General features: G+C 43.4%; 1 protein-coding gene across 2 annotated transcripts in view; it reads right to left on the minus strand.

Annotated features, from left to right (window-relative positions):
* Window positions 1-13,890, minus strand: part of PHEX (phosphate regulating endopeptidase X-linked) — a 265,370-nt gene that overhangs the window by 172,858 nt on the left and 78,622 nt on the right. For both annotated transcript variants that reach the window (XM_088451595.1, XM_088451597.1), the window contains 3 exons: window positions 13,385-13,471; window positions 11,277-11,503; window positions 8,420-8,488 (listed from right to left, as the gene is read on the minus strand). In XM_088451595.1, the coding sequence (XP_088307721.1) occupies window positions 8,420-8,488; window positions 11,277-11,503; window positions 13,385-13,471 (383 nt within the window). The remainder of the gene's footprint in view (window positions 1-8,419; window positions 8,489-11,276; window positions 11,504-13,384; window positions 13,472-13,890) is intronic.

Here is a 13,890-nt window from a genome sequence, read left to right on the forward strand (position 1 = left end):
CTGTACCCCATACACAGCCTGCATCTCCCCCCTGTACTCCCATATACAGCCTAGAACAGGAAACACTGATATCACTCCTCCTCCATCCACACCTTCATCCACAGCATTACTGTATTCCCCTAATCCAGTGTTGGCTAACTTTGACACTCCAGCTGTTATGGAACTACATAACCCAGCATGCACTGCTACAGTTTTGCTATCAGGGCATGCTAAAACTGTGGCAGGGCATGCTGGGATATATAGTTCCACAACAGCTGGAGTGTCAAGGTTAGCCAACACTGCCCTAATCCCTATACACAGCCTGTATCCCCCCTGTACCCCAAATACAGCCTGCATCCCCCCTGTACCCCATATACAGCCTGCATCTCCCCCATGAACTCCCATATACACCCTAGAACAGGAAACACTTATATCACTCCTCCTTCATCCACATCTTCATCCACAGCATTACTGTATTCCCCTAATCCCTATATACAGCCTGCATCTCCCCTGTTTCCCATATACAGCCTGCATCCACCCTGAACTCCCACATGCAGCCTGCATCTCCCCTGTATCCCATACACAGCCTGTATATTCTCCAGTACACCCATATACAGACTGTATCTCCCCTGTACTCCAATATAGTATATATTGTATATATCAGTCGATAATCCACTGTTAACTTCTCACCGTGGTGTGGAATATGTGACTTTTTTTAACATCTCAAAAGAGCAAGCTATAGCTCAGAATAACACACTTAGCCTACACCACAGCCCACAATTCTCCCTTCTCTGAAACACTCTCTCACTGGCCGGCGGTTCGATTCCCGGCAGCGGCAGCCCGACAGCGCTGGAAATCCCGATCGTCCTCAGGTAAGTATATACTAACCTAACCCCCCTAACTCTAACCCTCCTTAGGGGTGCCTAACCCTAACCTCCCCCCCAAGTGCCTAACCCTAATCCTCCCTGTAAGTGCCTAACCCTAACCCCCCCCTTCCCCGCTGCCTAAACCTAAGTCCCCAAGGGGGTGCCTAACCCTAAGTTCCCCCCGGGGGTGCCTAACCCTACCTCCCCATAGCCTAACCCTCCTGGGGGGGGTGCCTAACCCTAAGTCCCCCTCCAGCTAAACCTAACCCTCCCCCCCCGTGGCTGTCCGCTCGCGGTGCCCGGCATCCCTTCGATCGGGATGCTGGGCGCCTTTCTCCCGGCGTCGGGAAAATGACAGGCATCCAATCTATGAGCTCATTGTGACTGAATGAAGCTGCCCTGCGCCCAATGGCTCCTCGCTTGGCATTGTGACATCATGACAGAAGCTAGGAGGCGGACCTCGGGAGTGCAGAGAAGGAGCTGGGCACACCACAAATAATATTCATTGGAATGGGTGTCTGACAAATAGAGATTAGTGTTGCTGGTTCCACACCTTGGGTATACCATACTCTGGGCCTGATTGAGAGACGGATATTAATTAGGGGTGAGCGGGTTCGGATTTCTGAAATCCGAACCCTCCCGAGCCCCCCCGATTCGAGGCCGATCCGAGTCCGGCTCGACTTTTCCCGCCTGACTCGGATCTGAAATCGAGGCAAAACGTCATCATCCCGCCTTCCGGGTCTCGCGGGTTTTGGATCCTATATAAGGTACCCGTGTCGGCGCCATTTTCTCACTCGGCTGTGGACAGTGAAGAGGGAGGGTGGGAGTTAGGGCTGGCTGGGCTGTGTAGTGTAGTGTAGTGTAGTGCAGTGCAGTGTAGTGTAGTGTTGTGCTGCGCTGTGCTGCTGTTGTCCATAGGGGCTGTGTCCACTCCTTCAAAGTCCATAGGGGCTGGCTGGACTGTGTTGTGCAGTCAGTTGTCCATAGGGGCTGTGTCCACTCCAGTGTCCCAGTCCTAAAGGGGTGCTGTAGTGTTGTCCAGGGGGTGCTCTGTCCATCATGGGTGCTCCCCCCCAAGTGCAAAAAAAAAAAATATTTTTTCTGTGTTTGTGAATTGTGTGCACTGTGGCTGCACGTGCATCAACAAAGGAGCAGTGCCAAGCGTGCGCCTGTGTTCCATAGGTAAAGGGCCGGCTGGCTTGACCGCTAAAGAGTGCTGTAACCCTCAAAGGGCACTCCAAACAAAATAAAAAAAAATATTTTTTTGTGTTTGTGAATTGTGTGCGCAGTAGCCGCACGTGCATCAACAAAGTAGTGCCAAGCATGCGCCTGTGTCCCATAAATAAAGGGCCGGCTAGCTTATTTCTTAAAGGGTGGTGTAACCCACGAAGTGCACTAGTCTCCAACAAAAATAACAAATTATTTTCTGTGTTTGTGTGCGCCTTAGCCGCACGTATATATCAATATAACATAAATGGAGGACTAAACTTTCTCCGATAAAAATAAAATAGGGAAAGATCAAGAACCACTTCCTCCTAGTGCTGAATCTGCTGCCACTAGTCATGATATAGACGATAACATGCCATCAACGTCGTCTGCCAAGGCCGATGCCAAATGTCATAGTAGAGGGCACATACAATCCCAAATGACAAAGTTCAGGAAAATGACCTTGAAAAAAACATTTAAATCATCTGAAGAGAAACGTAAACTTGCCAATATGCCATTTACGACACGGAGTGGCAAGGAATGGCTAAGGTCTTTCCCTATGTTCATGACTAGTGGTTCAGCTTCACATGACGATGGAAGCCCTCCTCCCACTAAAACAATCAAACGAGTTAAGCTGCCAAAAGCACAGCAAAGAACTGTGCATTCTAAGAAGATATCACAGCTCCCCAAGGAGAGTCCAAGTGGGGTGGTGGTTGCGATGCCTGACCTTCCCAGCACTGGACGGGAAGAGGTGGCTCTTTCCACCATTTGCAAGCTCCCTGCAAGTGCTGAAAGGAGCACCCACAGTCACTGTTGAAGTACAACAGGATGAGGATACTGGTGTAGCTGGCGCTGAGGAGGAAGTTGGCGAGGAGGATTCTGATGGTGATGTGGTTTGTTTAAATCAGGCTCCGAGGGAGACAGTTGTTGTCCGTGGGATGAAAAAGCCCATCACGGTCATACCTGGGCAGAGGACCAAACATTCCACATCTTTGGTCTGGCAATATTTCTATCCAAATCCGGACAACAACTGTCTTGCCATATGTACCATATGTAAAGGTGAAATAAGTAGGGGTAGGGACGTTAACCACCTAGGAACATCCTCCCTTATACGGCACATGCAGCGCGTTCATAAAAAGTTACTGTCAAGTTCAGAAACTTTGGCTAAGACCGTAAGCAGTCCAGGGACACCTAAATCCCGTTGTCCTGTTGTATCCAAGCGCCTGCAAACCACACCGTCAACTCCCTCCTCGTCAATTTCCTCCTTAGTCAGGATTGGAAGTAGTCCTGCAGGCCATGTCACTGGCATGACTGACTCTCCTATCCGGGATTCCTCCGGAGGATCCTGCATTGCTACGCCTACTGCAGCCGCTGCTGCTGTTGCTGCTGCTGGGAGTCGTTCATCATCCCAGAGAGGAAGTAGGAACACCACTACTTTTACTAAACAATTAACCCTCCAACAGTCCTTAGCGAGGAGGATGAAGTACGACAGCAGTCATCCTGAAGCAAAACGTATAACTGAGGCCTTGACTGCTATGTTGGTGTTAGACGTGCGTCCGGTATCCGCCATTAGTGCAGTGGGATTTAGACAATTGATGGAGGTAGTGTGTCCCCAGTTCCAAATCCCGTCTAGATTCCACTTCACTAGGCAGGCGATACCGAGACTGTACAGAAACATCAGAAAAAGTGTCCTCCGTGTCCTGAAAAATGCCGTTGTACCCAATGTCCACTTAACCACGGACATGTGGACAAGTGGAACAGGGCAGACTAAGGACTATATGACTGTGACAGCCCACTGGGTAGATGTATCACCTTACGCAGCAACAGCAGCAGCGTCACCAGTAGCAGCATCTCAGAAACGCCAGCTCGTTCCAAGGCAGGCTACGCTGTTTCAGTAAGAGGCACACCGCCGACAACCTCTTAGAGAAACTGAGGGAAATCATCGCCCAGTGGCTTACCCCACTTAGACTCTCCTGGGGATTTGTGATATCTGACAACGCCACCAATATTGTGCGGGCATTACATCTGGGCAAATTACAGCACGTCCCATGTTTTGCTCACACAATAAACTTGGTGGTGCAGAATTTTCTGAAAAGCGACAGGGGCGTGCAGGAGACGCTTTGGGTGGCCCAAAAAATTTCTGCCCACTTTCGCCATTCAGCGACTGCATGCCGAAGACTGGAGCGCCAGCAAGCACTCTTGAACCTGCCCCACCATCACCTGAAGCAAGAGGTTGTGACGCGGTGGAACTCAACCCTCTATATGCTTCAGAGGATGGAGGAGCAGCAAAAGGCCATTAAAGCCTATACATCCACCTATGACATAGGCAAAGGAAGGGGTATGCACCTGACTCAAGCGCAGTGGAGAATGATTTCCGTGTTGTGCAAGGTTCACCAGCCCTTCGAACTTGCCACACGTGAAGTCAGTTCAGACACTGCCAGCTTGAGTCAGGTCATTCCCCTCATCAGGCTTTTGCAGAAGCAGCTGGAGAAAGTGAAGGAGGAGCTAAGACGGAGCGATTCCGCTTGGCATGTGGGACTTGTGGATGAAGCCCTTCATTCGCTTTGCCAGGATTCCAGGGTTGTCAATCTGTTGAAATCAGACCACTACATTTTGGCCACCGTGCTCGATCCTAGGTTTAAAGCCTATGTGGTGTCTCTCTTTCCGGCCAACACAAGCCTGCAGAGGTGCAAAGACCTGCTGGTGAAAACACTGTCAGCTGAAGCGGAACGTGACACGTCAACAACTCCTTCTTCATTTTCTCCCGCAACTGGGGCTGCCAGGAAAAAACTTAGGTATCCTAAGCAACCCGCTGGCGGTGATGCAGGGCAGGCAGGACCAAGTTTGGACATCTGGTCCGGACTGAAGGACCTGGTAACAATTTCTGACATGTCTACTGTCACTGCATATGATACTGTCACCATTGACAGAATGGTGGAGGATTACATCGGTGACAGCATCCAAGTAGGCATGTCAGACAGTCCGTACCTGTACTGGCAGGAAAAAGAGGCAATTTGGAGGCCCCTGTACAAACTGGCTCTATTTTACCTGAGTTGCCCCCCTCCAGTGTGTACTCCGAAAGAGTGTTTAGTGCAGCCGGGAACCTTGTCAGCGAAAGGCGTAGGAGGTTGCTTCCACAAAATATGGAGAAGATGATGTTCATAAAAATGAATTATCAACTCTTCCAGGGAGACCAGCCTCCAGAACGTACAGAGAGACCTGTGGTGGTGGATTCCAGCGGGGACGAGTTAATACTCTGTGAGGATGAGGATGTACACAACACTGAAGAGGGTGAGGAATCGGTGGATGAGGAGGATGAGGACGACATCTTGCCTCCGTAGAGCCAGTTTGTGCAGGGACAGATTAATTGCCAGCTTGTTTTGTGAGGGCCCAAACGAACCAATCATTTCAGCCACAGTCGTGTGGCAGACCCTGGCGCTGAAATGATTGGTTTATTAAAGTGTCCATCTTGCACCTCTTTTTTTTCTTTGCATTTGCATTATGTACAGTTTGGGGCCTAGTTTTTCAAACTGCCATCCTGTCTGCCACTGCAGTGCCACTCCTAGATGGGCCACGTGTTTGTGCCGCCCACTCGTATCGCTTAGCATAGTCATCCAGCTACCTCAGTGCAACCTTTTGGACATAAAAACACTATTGTGAGGTGTGAGGTGTTCAGAATAGACTGTAAATGAGTGGAAATTAAGGTGGTTATTGAGGTTAATAATAGCATAGGAGCAGAAAAACCCACAAATTCTGTGATTTTAGCTGTTTTTATGCTTTTTTAAAAAAAAAATACAGATCCAAAACACAAAACCCAGAACCCAAAACACGGAAGGGTGGTTTTGGCAAAACCAATCCAGATCCAAAACACGAAGAAAGATCCAGATCCAAAACCAAAACACAAAACACGAAAAGTGGCCGGTGCACACCCCTAATATTAATGCAAACGTAATTGCATTCTCTCACGGTTCGCAGTTGCTAAAATGTACTAAAGCCTTCCAATGCACAGTCGAGCACATGGTTGCCCACTGCTGCCTTTTTGTATCTTTCCGATGACGTCCAACAGCATAAACATCGGTACCATTGACACACAGCAGGCAGTCACGCAGCATGTAAGGCAATTCTTACCAACCACAAACACTGCAGCTCTCCTGACACACAGAGATGTGTTATGCTGTGTTGGAGAACGCAATGGCTAATTTATGCATGCCCATGAAATGGTATTCAAATGTCAGACACGTCTCCATTTTTCTAACCACCCTTCCCGTTACCACCCTGAAATGCTGACTACCTGTCTCTCACCTTGCAAGTGGTTCCTGTGTATGAAAGTAATCACAATGCATTCAAGCAAGCGCTATAGCAAACAATTGCGCTTGTTCTACAAAAATATCGGCATTGCATCATCTCTGAACCAGGCCCTCTGTGTAGTGGCACTGGCCACACCGCTCTCATTACAGCCCTGCCATCAACATCCCCAGTGTTTCCTCGAACCTCATAGAGTTGCGCCGCTAAAAGTGTAAGGTTGAGCTACTGCTATAGGTGTAAATGTCTGCAGCTGAACATCGCGGGATGTTTTATGGGAACATAGGGCCTGATTCAGAGTTGGGAATAGAGTGAGATATCTCTCTCAACTGTGAACCTGAACAAACCATATTGCAATGCAAGGGGTGTAAATACATACATTTTTTTACATATGGGCTAAATACTGGCTGCTTTTGCATGTAGGCCACAAATACTGCACAGCTTTATTATTACTCTACAATTTAGATGTCAGTTTTTAAATCTGCCCCACCTGCAGTGCAGCATGGTTTCACCAAGATGATCAGTTTAGAGAGATATCTCACTCTATTCCCAAGTCTGAATCAGGCCCATAGTCTGCAATCAAATTGCCCTCTTCGTGTGGTCGCTTTATCCTTGTATGTATCATACAAGAAATGTAAACATCAAAATAATATTGTGTCATAATTTAAATGTAAGATGTCCACTGTACATTTTTATAATCTAAGACATGTGGTCCATCAATTATGTCAACTAGAAGGCCAACATCCTTCAGAAGCAATAGAAATTAACTTTTATCACAAAAAATTTATAATCTATCCTTATGTGCATTATGCATTTCTGTGTACATTTATACTGTTAATTGTATGCATTGTTATATTCCGCTATAGTCTTGTACAAAAATATAAAATTTTTAAAAATTCAGTAATAAAATTGTGTAGCTGAAACTAAAAGTTGTCATAAACCCCAACAAGCATAACTGCAGGCCTCTTCTAGTAGCCTCACAGAGAATGAGGGTCACAGTGCTTGAGAAACATACTTAAAATAAAAGTGATTAAAAATTGTTGATATTTGAATAAAAATTGTTCCTTTTCATGAGATCAAATCAAATTTACTATTGAAGAACTGTTCCATATTTCAGCTTGCCCAGGCAGTGTGTATAAGAAATGATATAACTTTTTCTACTTTTGTATTCCTACTTTTTATTTAACAAAACTGTTTTGCATTATATAACTCTGTGTGTCTTTTTGTAATCTTTTTAATGCATAAAGAATTGTGACAATTTTTGTCATATTAAAATCAGTTTTATAATGGTCTGTCTTTGTGTTATCAAATAATTCCTATGCTAGATATCTTAGTTATTGTAAACACTACAAAACTGAAATACAGGGGATTCTTTTGTTTACAATAACTTGTTAATTTTGTTTTTTAGTGGGATATACAGTAAGTCGGGTACAGTACAAGGAAATAACTGTTAACTTGTTAACTTTGTAATCATATGTTAGTGGTGGCAGTATTGGAGTGGAAGGTAAAACTGAAGGGAGGTGTTAATTATATTAGACAGGCCCTGTGACTTTATTTAAATTAACCCTTTGTCATACACATCACACATGTCTTGACAATGGCTGTCAGCAGAACACAATTGCATGCCTGATGTACATCTGGTACAAATGCTATTTTTCTTTTTACATGGCCACATCTTGACATTAATCTGATTTAACATATAAATGCAAGAAAGCGTTTTTTAACACTCTATGTAACTTCAGTGCTTAAATGCATCCAACTCTAAGGGGTATATTTACTAAAGTGCGGGTTTTTAGAAGTGGAGATGTTGCCCATAGCAACCAATCTGATTCTAGCTAATATCTTCTGAAAGGTTATAGATAAATGTTAAGTAATTTCCACTTGTAAAAACCCGTACTTTAGTAAATATACCCCTAAATGTCCTCCTTTATGTTCAAAACAGTTTAATGTGTGAAACTAAATTTTAGAATATTTCACTAATTCAACTGGCATAGTCATCAAGTCTGGGGCACATATCTATTTCAGGAGGACTCAAATTGAACATTGATCAATATAATAATACTTACTCTTTGTGCAGCAGTGCTGTTATCAAAGTAGTCCTCATAAGATGGTAATGACAGGGATGCTTGGTCAAACTATGAACAAGAGAATTTTTTTAAAATTCTTTAATCATTTCTCTAATAACATACTACTAGACTGATAAAATGCATATCACTGGAAAATGTGGTAATCAATAATAATAACAACTAAAAAATGCGCTTACATAAAATTTGCAAATAATACAGGGGTTGATGTAGAGATCAATGCAAGTTGACTGTAACTATACGCACCGCATTGCTTGCACAGAAAAAAATACAGATATTCACCCATTTGTACACATCTATACAACTGCACTGCACCTACCAATATTCCTGATTGCCTTATGCCTGGTGCAAAAGATCAGTCTAACAACAGGCACTCTGTATAGAATTCTGTATAGCTTGCAATTCCATTGACACACCCTCGCTAAACTTTGCCTACGCGCGAACACCCAGTCCCCACCCAGTTTTACTCTTTCCACATCAAGTGAAAATTATTGAAACATTGACTTGCATTCACCACTGTATCAGTCCCACATTGTTCATACATGTATCTTCTTGTGCTGCTTCTCTTATGGCTTTAGGGCCAGTTACCCAGGCAAATTTGTGCAGCAGCACCATCCCCTGGGCTCTCTCTTTCTCTCAATCGGACTCTCGGGTGCAGCTGTTAGGAAAGACTGGTTCTTCAGACCATATTCTACTGGCCCCTGTGAGTGTAAATACCTTCCTGTTACACCAGTGCTGGTGATATTCCCAGCTACCACAGTGTTCTGTACTTGTGAACAGAATCTTTAGAGAAGAGGGGGCCTGTGTGCACACGGGCCCCCTCCTCTCTAAAGATGCCCCTGCTCAAGGCCATTCATTGCATAGTATAACTTATAATATTTAAAGTAAAACAAAACAATACAGGATAAAGGTGGAGATGTATCAAGTCTTGGAGGGAGATAAAGTTTCTTAAAGCAACCAATCAGCTTATGTCATAACAAAGAACTGTGCTAGATAAATGGCAGTTATAAGCTGATTGGTTGCTATAATAATATTTACAATTGTTTTTATATATATTATATTTACATTTTATACATATTATTTTTCTCATACTTTTTATGATTTATTAATCGTTCATTATTTTTTTTTTTATATTCACTCATTTTTTAATATCAACCTTTTGCTCTCCCCTTCCCCTCCTTTATTCACTGTTCTCCCATTCATACTGTACTTTACTCCCATTTATTCACCTTTATTCACTGTTCTCCAATTCATACTTTACTTTCCCATTCTTTTGACATAAACTAATATGGAGTCCAGTACAGGAACAAAAAACATGTGTTTGCCTCCTTTTTCCCGCAACTTCCGGGACAGGGTATCCGGTTTTAACCCTTTTTTCTTAATAAAGTTTACCCTATAAATAGTCCATAGAGACACCATCCCCCATCGTTGATAAAGGAGAGCCGGAGGAAGTGCCCAGTGAACAATGCAGCAACTACCGCTACCAGTCCACTAAGCATCCCCCGGCATCATACGTCATGAAGCGGCACCAGCCCCGCATGTCACGTGGTCGCGGCTCAGACGGGAGTCCGTAGCTGAAGTCAACGCCAAGGTAGATAGGGTAGGTTAGGTGGTACTAGGATTGTACAACAGCGGACCCATATTGGGATAGTTACAGAACTGGCACACCTCCAATTAGTCTATTAAGACTATAAACATTATCTCCATTACCTTTTATGCCATTCCTTTTCTTTACCCCCTCCCTTCTGCTCCCTCCTCCCTTTTTATTTTTATTTATATTATTTTTTATTTTATACTTATATTTACCTATATTGTTTAGTTACTATATTTATATTTTTTCTACACAATTCCACACCAGCGCTCATATACCCATATCATTCATTCATATATATATTTGCCTCCGGTTTCTTTTGTTAGTACAAGTGCCACCGCTGTGGGATATTATTGTTGCTCTCATCTACAGTGTGACAGTTTTTAGACACCGAACTGTCTTTGAGTTTTATTTTTGTCCAACCAAAAAAAAGTGCCACTGCAAACTCACAAAGAGGATCAGTCAGATGCCAATGTAAAATGCCCAGTGATCAAAAACTATCCTCTGTGTTTAAAATCTAATAATATTACCAAATATAAATATCCTCCCACGCTGCAGAGGTTTCTCTTATAACCGCGGGGGGGGGGAGGAGGTGATGTCAGCTGCCTTTCCAGGGGGCCAGGGGAGGCACCCGATTTTCGGGAGGCTCCTGGCCGAATCGGGCTGGTAGGCAAATATGATGTTTTAAAAATTGTTTACATTCCTTCCCAGACCATAGGAATTTACTTTGATTGGGAACTGTTCCAGTTCTCTGTATACAGAGGCTAGAGGTCCCGCCAGTTCTTCTCAATGCGGTTTGTCTTTATGCATATCTGCTGGACTTCATCAGGAAGGTAACCAGCATAATGCCCAGTAAGGATATATATGCTCCATTCCATTAGTAAAGGAGGAGGGGAATGTAACCCTAAATGCATCCACCTCCAATCACAACGTGGGACTTCCTGTATAATCCCGCCATTGCCCACTACCAGGATAACGTCATCAGACTCCCAGATCCAAGTCCAATGATAATTCTCGGATCCTGTGCATGCACGCGGAATTAAAGACAGTCACATTGTCGTCAGTCACCACTCATCACCGAACACCACCGTGGCCCTCAGAAAAATTTGTTCCAAACCATAACCACATATTTCAGTAATAGTATACCAGTGGCCATATATTTATTCTGACCCGTCTACAAGAAATAATTGCAGTTTGTCAAGCAAATATGAAAATAAATAAATATTTTATAGATAATAAAATCCTTACCGTTAATATAAAGTTTTTGGACATCTTGTCATCTGTTGCCACGAAGACACGCAGAAAAACTGAAGCACTGTACTGTCCCCGTAGCTCTGAGAGAGTCTGAAGAAAATTAAACTTTTTCTCTGACCACTTTCCTTCACTCCCAATGTTAGATTCTAGCACCGGCCAGCGAAGGGACGAATGTTTCAAAAGTTTTATGAGTGGCTTCACATCGACAGCCTCTATTTCAGCTACAACATACACAGAAGTAAAGATTGAGCAAAATCGGCAGTATGTATAGATAATGTCTAATATCAGAAATTTTACCTGCACAAATTGTCAAACATCAAAGGCCACATCATGCAAATAATATAACTTGTACAGAAGAAATACAGTATTATGCTACATGGAGGGCAATAGATGAAGTTCTATCAGTAGGCGGGAGTGCTAGAACAAACTGACTTTATCACGGAAACCAGGGGGGAATTTTAGCCTCTGTCCGTCCCTGCTTGAAAGTGATAAAAGTAATTGCATAATTGTTTATTCCATTATTTATTCCAGACTTTGCATTTGATTTACGATTTAACAGAATATTTTAAATAATAAAACAAATGAAATAGTATGGACAAATATGATGGGACCCTTAACCTAAGAGGCACAACCTTTAGAAGCAATCGCAACAATCAAGTGATTTCTGTACCTCTCAATGAGACATCTGCACCTGTCAGCAGTTAGTTTGGCCTACTCTGAGAAACCTGCTATAGCTGTCTCAGGTATGATGGACGCCTTCTACAGGCTTCATGTGTCAGCTCTTCCAATTGATGTTCAATGGGATTCAGATCAGGGCTCATAGAAGACCACTTCAGAATAGTCCAATGTTTTTTTATTATCCATTCTTGGCTGCTTTTAACTGTGTGATTTGGGTGATTATCCTGTTAGAAGACCCATAACCCATAATGCATCAGAACAATATTTTGCGCAAGGGATCGCATAGTGTGTACCCGTCTTCAGGGTACCAACATACTTATCCAGGTCTGTATTGTTGCAGGATGAAGCCTACATATTATTTTACCTACATGGGATAAAATAATTAAATATTTTGCACACACTGGGCCTCTTCTGTAAAGGGCAAAACAGTGGGAAGCGCAACACAAAATATTATTTGATGGTGCAGTGTGCCTCAAATTTTGCAATTGTGTCTAGATTTCCACCAAGGCACTTGAGTTTGTGGACCATTTGCAGAGGAGATGTTTGTTTGTATGCTCTCTTTATGTATAACTCTGACAATCCAGAGTATGGAGTAGGTGGATCAGATAAATATGTGAGGACAGAGCCGTAAGTAGACTTTTTGGTGCCCTGTGCCAGAAAGAGCATTGGCGCCCCCCTCATTTTTCAAAGGGACATAATACACCCAAAAAAGGGCCATGGCTTCATGGGGAAGGGCCAGGGAAGAGATAGGAGAGGCCAGGAGATGCTGGGGATGAAATAAGAGGAAGCTACAAGCAAGAATGATAATAAACAGAAATTTAACAGTCCCAAACAGAGCCCCCTGACCTGTGGTGCGATGGCACCGCCCGCACTACCCTAGCTACGGCTCTGTGTGAGGAGGACACATTTTAAGGGCATAACTTGTTGTGCAGAGAGGAATTGGTTATTTAAATTTTTTGGACCAGCTCTAATCTGGCGTTCGCACGCCGTTTCAGGGGCATGCATACATTATCCACTGCGAAGCCATACGCAGTGTGTGGTCTCATAGCGTGCGTGGCTGTTTGTAATTTCTGATTAAGGTCAGGGCTTGTGCAAGTGTGCGTATGGTTTCGATGGTACTTGGTTGTACTGATGGTTTAGCTATTCTACTAAGTATTACTGATGAGCGTATGGTAAAGTACTCATCCTTATGTGGTGCTGAGTATGCATTGCGATCGCAGTGGTTTGGTTTGCTATCGCAGTTGAACTGTGTGTGTATGCAGTATTGTGATCCGTAGTGAATCAGGCACTTGGTGTGCTAGTGTGCACTTTCATAAATCAGGTCCATATTATTGAAATACTAGCAGTTGCCTATTATAAACAATACATAGTTAGGAAATAATATGCTTTTTAATAGCATGCTAAATCCTGGAAATATCACTTACTTTCATTCATACAGGAGATGTAAAGTATTTTTGCCTTTTGTGCAGACTCTGAATCTCGTCTCTTGCTTAAAGGTTTCTCCAAAAGTGCTAGAAAAGAAACAATGACAGTCTGGTCTATCTGCTGCGCTCAATAACAATATCACAGAGCAGGTCTCTATGAGCAGTGTGATGTCAATACTACAAGACATGACAAATGAAATACACAACAATCAATATGTCCCCTGTTGGTTGTAATAGGTGAGGCAGTTGAATAAAACTGTATCTCACTTCTGATGCTTTGTACAAATCAGGATTCAGATACAGTATAATAATTAATAAGTAATCCTAAGCAAAATATTTATGGTATGTTATGCCAATACTCATTTAAACTTTAAAATATAAGAACGTCTATATACAGTACAGTGTAATTGAGAAGTTAGAGTATGTTTTGTATCTTTGTTTATCTGCTGTTTGCTATGGGGGTGTTTGTATTGTCTTTTGTACTTATTACAGTAGCAGTATATTTG

Source organism: Taudactylus pleione, unplaced genomic scaffold (assembly GCF_031769625.1).
Source record: "Taudactylus pleione unplaced genomic scaffold, aTauple2 ptg000026l, whole genome shotgun sequence".
Taxonomy (NCBI): Eukaryota; Metazoa; Chordata; class Amphibia; order Anura; family Myobatrachidae; genus Taudactylus; species Taudactylus pleione.